The sequence below is a fragment of the Chenopodium album genome, chromosome 14 (genome assembly GCF_948465745.1).
Source record: "Chenopodium album chromosome 14, dcCheAlbu1.1, whole genome shotgun sequence".
NCBI classification, from domain to species: Eukaryota; Viridiplantae; Streptophyta; class Magnoliopsida; order Caryophyllales; family Amaranthaceae; genus Chenopodium; species Chenopodium album.
This window is the reverse complement of record NC_137847.1, coordinates 44,184,465-44,190,307: the sequence shown is the minus strand read 5'-3', so window position 1 is coordinate 44,190,307 and position 5,843 is coordinate 44,184,465. Positions and strand designations below refer to the sequence as shown.

The window sequence follows — 5,843 nt, the reverse complement described above, 5'->3', positions numbered from 1 at the left end:
ATACGCAGTATAACTTTTACTTATTTTCTACTATATTTGCTGACTACTACACGGAGTACTCGTACTAATTATTATTCCCTCCGTCCCTTTATTTTTGCCCCATTGCCATTTTTGGGTCAACTTTAAAAAACTTTGACCATAAATTACCATTAATCTATTTAATCTATTAAAGATAATATAATTATGAGTGGTCTTGTTAGATTCATCTTATTGTATTATTGTATATTTTATTAATATCACGTTTTTATAATTTTTATGTGTATAAAAATAAAGACATAGACGTTTTAAGACACATCTTGGAGACCATGCACAGTCAAATGGGGCAAAAAAATAGGAAAAGAGGGAATACTGATTAAACATTATTAAAGAACTGAAATTATTTTTATTACACAATACCTATTGTATACTTCCTCTCTTTCTTTTTAGTTGACACGTTTCTTTAGTCACGTTTTTCAATGCACCAATTCAATCATTAATATCTTTAATTACCAGTAAGTAAAAATTATAAAAAATTGATATTTTGAAAATATATATTGTGATGAATCTAACAAGATCTCACTTGACTATATTTTTCTTCACATATAAATTACAAAACATGATCAAAGAAAGGTGTGTGAATAGTGCTAAAGTCAAAATGTGTCAACTAATTAAAAACGGAGGTAGTATTAATGTAAAAATATTTTTACTAAATATTATATATTTTAAAGTAAAAAGCTAAACGTTGCCCTCGAATATCTAACTAACGCCCGCAAAATAAACTAAAATTTACAAATTTACCCTTTATCCATATAAATTAATAAATTAAATTCAGGTAAGTTCACATAAATAACACACCATAAACCAGAGCAAAGTATGTAGATAGTGAATGTCCCACCAAAATAATCCCACGATCCGAAAAAGTAAGATACTTGCATGTTAGTCCATGATGATGATGATGGAGTGAAGGTGGTGGTCGTTATTAAATCAACGGTGTTGTCGTTTTTAAGTCCCACAAATAAATTTACACAATTTCACTAAAGTCCAATTCATTAGTTATTGGCTCGAGTACTCTTCAAACTGCCACCTCCACTCTACTCCACATTTTTTTTACTTTCCTTTATTCCCTCCTTGTCTTTTTGAATTTTATTTTTTTATTTTTCTGTAGGTCCCGTGATACGCCTTAAGTTAAGGAGAAAAGTTAGGACTAAATCTCAATCAACGATTTTTCTCATTTTTCCTCTCTCAATCTCTCCCTTTAATGTTGCCCTTGCGTATTGACTAACATGTTAGGTACGTAGTCTATAATTAATATTGTTAATTGGATGTAAAATGATCCTAAAATAATCAAAAGTTAAACTAATAATTTGTTGTAATATCACTTCTTAAGTAAAAAGATTATCATATTACTCAAAAGTTAACCGAAAAACAAGTTAAATATTACTCTAAAAACAGGTGTTGTACAATAAATATTACCGTATGTAGCTTGATGTATGTACCAAAAATTCTTAAGTTTTCGGTCATGTTTGCAATAAACAAAATCTCAAAAATAAGTAAGATAAAAACATTTAAGTATATCTAGATTTGTATCAATGCAAATTTATAAAAATATCAAATACTGTAATTTAAGTAATATTTCATTATTTAATTAAAGATGTTTATAATTAAATATGTATAATTAATGATTTATCAAATTAACGTGTTTTAGAGACCATAAAAAAGCAAATAATACCATAATAGTGACTTAGTGAGAGAGTATTAATGAAAAGGGGAATACTATAAGTGAAGCAGAAAAAAGCAAAAGAAGGAAATGCAAACACTCTCTAACTAACCCTTTACTGATTATTCAACTTGGACTTAAATGCTTTTTTCTTCGTTTCCACTCAATTGCCCCCAAACACCCGCCATCATTCTTGCCCACAAAACCAACATTATTACATTTTCTGTCTCTTCATCTTCCCAGATTTCTCTAACCTCAGGTATCCCTTTTTTTTTTTTTTTTTTTTTTTTTTTTTTTTTTTTTTTAGTAATTTTCTGGGGTTTTCAGTTTATTTCTGTTAAATTTAGTTGATGGGTCTTTTGTTTTTTTGCAATATAAAAGAAATTTAGATGAGCAAGGTATAAATTTTGGTATTGTTCTACCTGTTCTTTGGTTTTTTCTTCTCCAATAATTGTTGTATGGTTTTTTTTGTCATATTTTTGTTTACAGTTTATGTTCTTTAACTTCTTGCTGTAGTTCATTTTTATGTGTATTTTTTTTAGCTAGATAATGAATTTTTTTTTCGAAAAGTACAAGGTGAGTCGGACTTTAAGTCACAAAGCAAGTTAAGACGAGCCAAGTTTGTATTTCAAATCTTGGCAATTTTCTAAGTTGAAATTTGAGTGCATTGTTCCTTTTTCTTTAATTTTGGGAGATTTTTTTTATGGGTGTTTGAATGGCAAGAATCAACTTGATACTTGCTGCCTTTATTAATTTATTTAATAATGTTAATATAACATATTTTACTAATTAAGAACCTCTAATTAGAGTAATTCTTGATTTTACACTGTGGTAGAATGATTATATAAATATTGTGCATTAGTATTATTACTTTTTATGTGTTGAAATGTACTGGTATCTCATAAGCTTAATGTTCTTGATATGACAGATTTTAAACCAGCTTCTGCTTGGAATTTTCTCACAACTAGATTGATTTTCTAGCAAAAAGTGGAATCAATGGAGAAAAAACAGCTAAATTTTAGCGTTCCTCTGATGTCTGCAAGGCGGTATTCATCTCCAATACGCCGTTCAGGGGAGCAGGACAAGAGGGATTCTCCACCAAAGAACCGGAGCTCAATTCCATCGCAACCATCAGATGTAAACATGGATGAGGTAGTGAAGCCAGGGTCTGTTCCATTCATTTGGGAGCAAGCACCGGGGAAAGCAAAGTGCGGCAATGAGTCTCAGACACAGAGCCCTGATGAGGTGCCTACGACTCCTAAGGTTCCTCCTAGTATGCCATTTCCTCCTGGAAAAAAATCAGGGGAATTGAATGGATACAGAACACCCAATAAACTATCAGGGGAGTTGGCAGTTCTTAGACCTCGAAACAAGCTATCAGGAGAGCTAAATGTTCTAAGACCTCATAAGTTTTCGGGTGAGCTTAACACTCATCACCTCCATAACAAACTCTCAGGGGAACTTAAGACATTGAGTGCCAAGTTTTACTCCTTGAATGAAGGTATTGTTAGATGGGATGGTTCGAAAGAGGGGACTGAAATGAATGGAAGTTCGTCAGAAGATGATGCTACATTCTCTGATGCAATTGAAACATTGTCTCAGTTAGAGTCATTTTCTGTCAATTGTAGTGTCAGTGGTTTGACTGCATCAGATCGCCCTGAGACCAAACGTTCTGAGAACCTTCCAACAGATCCAAGAGCTCGGGAGTTTATGATGAACCGGTTCTTACCTGCAGCTAAGGCAATGACCCTCGAGCCATCTCATTATTCGTCTAGGAAACAACTTGTAGCTGTGGAGCAACCTAAGGAAGATAAAGCATTGGTTCCTAGAGCTATGACACCTCCACCTAACCGAAACATATGCAACATTGTGCCTTACACTGGTCAAGATATTGGGTCTGAAGAAAGTGAAGATGAAGAAGACAGCTATGATGGGAGGAGCGCTCTATCTGTTAAAGTCAAAGCTTGTGGATTCCTTCCTTGGTTTTGCTCCAAGAACTCTTTGCGACTCGTGAATCCACTACCAACCATGAAGGATAGATCAAAGAGTGCTCTGTCTTCTGCCAGTAAACTCGGCAAATTGGTTAAGAATAAATCATGGAGATCTCCCAGTCAAAAGTTGGCTAAGGTAATTGGCTACTCTCCTATCCTTGTGATTATAACTGATTGAAAATACTCATATAAGTAGTTAACTGCATGTATAATCTGTATATCTTTCAAACTCAGATGCTACACATTACCTAATCAATTTTGTATTTATAAAATCTTCATATAGTACTATAGTATATTGTTTAAATTAGACTGTTGTTACTAATGATGGTATTTATTTTCAGCAAGATACACATATTAATCAAAAGCACAAGACCAGTCAAGTGTACAAAAGCTGTGAGCTACAAAAGCCAAAGCATTCTTCCAGGCCTATGTTCTACTCCGGGGAGTTGCAGACTAGAAGTGGCTCTCCTTACCGAAGTTCCAGGAGAAGCGCTGTCTCTCCCTTTCGGAATGAATCACCTCAGTCCCTCTACCAAAAGGGTGTAGGTTTTCTTGCAGTCCCCAAAGAGGTTGATTCCTTTGATGAATATCGGTCAAAGGTTCCTCAAAAGGGTAGTTCGAAAAGGTTTGAAGATCCAGGAAGGAAGATAAGGAGTTCAGGCACAAGAAGCCCAGCTGTTGAAAAGACACTATATGTAGATTCTGTAAATATCACCAAAGTCTCCCATTCAATTTTGAACTTACCAAAGACCAAAAGACAGGTAGATGGAATGGTCCAACAGGCTGTAAAATTAGAAACTCCGTCTGAACATGGAGGACGGATGGAAATCATGAAGGCTAGGGGCATGAGTGGACCTCTTATTTGTGGCACCGCTGATTCCTCAGAACCTGATAGAACATCAGAAAAAGGCAACACAAACACCTGCAGGGAGCTTGTTTTAGTGTCATCAGATGACACCAGCACTATGCAGTCTGCTCTCAATCCCCCGTTGCCAAAATCACCATCCGAATCTTGGCTTTCTCGGCAATTGCCTTCAGTTTCACCAAGGGCTTCACCCAGGAACTCAGTTTCTTATTCAAGTCTGAACTCCAAGATCTTGTCCAGGCAGCAGAATGCCAAAACACCCACTTCTGGTGTCAAGTGGGAAACTATAGTCAAAAGCTCTCATTTGCGTCAAGATCATGGACGTTACTCAGAGGTAATGTTATTCTTTTTCAATTAAACCCCAATTATTATTATGCAATGCAAGCAATGATAATACACTCTCATAAATTGTACGCATTACAGCCATTACTCCATCCTTGGAGGAATTTTGGGATTTTCCTAACTAGATAGGACTATAGAAGAATAATTTTGGAACAGAGAATAATTAGACTTCCTCTCCTAGGAATCAACTAGGAGTTCCTCATGTTTATACTCAAATTTTCTAACATTCAGTTCACTCAACGCAGGAATTGGTAACTCAAGTTTCTCAGCAAGGTCGAAGATGGAAGTAAAGGTCTCTAGACTATTGAAATACATATACAAACACTCACCGTGATTATAGATGGATTGTTTTGCCATAACTGAAGATTTAAGTTTTTTCCTCAACAATCTTCAGTTTCCTCATTTTTTTGGAGGCTGGTTAATTTATCATGTTTCGCCGCCCTGGAGTTTTCTTTGTTTGCTTAAACCTTAGGCCTAGGAGATTGGGGTTACCATCATTCCTTGAAATGTACTTAGTTCCAACAAGTGGATTTGTTGTGAACCTTAGATATATAATCAGTACAGACTGCTTTCAGAGTACAGCTTTGGTTATGAAAAAAGCTGTAAAAGAATCAACTTTTTCATTTATAAATTGGCAAGGTTTTTATAATATGGTGATCTTGTATTTGTTTTGGAAGTTTGTAGTTTGTACCTATATCTTCATTATTTCTGGCAAGTAGAGATTATAATTTACATGTTAATATCGTTTGCTACACTTTGAAGCTTTAAAGCTACTTATATCTAAATCATGTTTTGTGCCAAAACGAAGATAATGAGCCTAGGTTTTGTAGAAGGGGCCTGAGATAAGAGGATTTTTATCTCAATTCAGGAACCTTCAGGTACTTGTTCATGTTACAGTACTCAAGGATGACTAGGTGATTGTGATTCTATGTTTCGTGATGGAGATGGT

General features: G+C 34.7%; 1 protein-coding gene across 3 annotated transcripts; it reads left to right on the top strand.

Annotated features, from left to right (window-relative positions):
- The first annotated feature begins 1,793 nt into the window (after nucleotides 1-1,793).
- On the top strand, nucleotides 1,794-5,545 carry LOC145579298 (uncharacterized). 3 transcript variants are annotated; one of them, XM_081636550.1, is made up of 4 exons: nucleotides 1,794-1,955; nucleotides 2,625-3,823; nucleotides 4,029-4,886; nucleotides 5,140-5,545. In XM_081636550.1, exons 2-4 carry the CDS (start codon nucleotides 2,693-2,695, stop codon nucleotides 5,182-5,184), a joined length of 2,034 nt encoding a protein of 677 aa, XP_081492676.1. In that variant the 5' UTR covers nucleotides 1,794-1,955; nucleotides 2,625-2,692; the 3' UTR covers nucleotides 5,185-5,545. The 3 variants fall into 3 exon arrangements, with proteins under 3 accessions (XP_081492676.1, XP_081492677.1, XP_081492678.1); XM_081636551.1 differs by lacking the exon at nucleotides 1,794-1,955 and adding an exon at nucleotides 2,006-2,094; XM_081636552.1 differs by lacking the exon at nucleotides 1,794-1,955 and adding an exon at nucleotides 2,018-2,106.
- The last annotated feature ends 298 nt before the right edge of the window (nucleotides 5,546-5,843 follow it).

Coding starts and splice junctions, on each gene's coding strand:
- LOC145579298 (XM_081636550.1), top strand. CDS start 2,693: ATGGAGAAAAAACAGCTAAATTTTAGCGTTCCTCTGATGTCTGCAAGG. Junction 3,824..4,028: donor CCAGTCAAAAGTTGGCTAAG/GTAATTGGCTAC, acceptor ATTTATTTTCAG/CAAGATACACATATTAATCA. Junction 4,887..5,139: donor ATCATGGACGTTACTCAGAG/GTAATGTTATTC, acceptor CACTCAACGCAG/GAATTGGTAACTCAAGTTTC.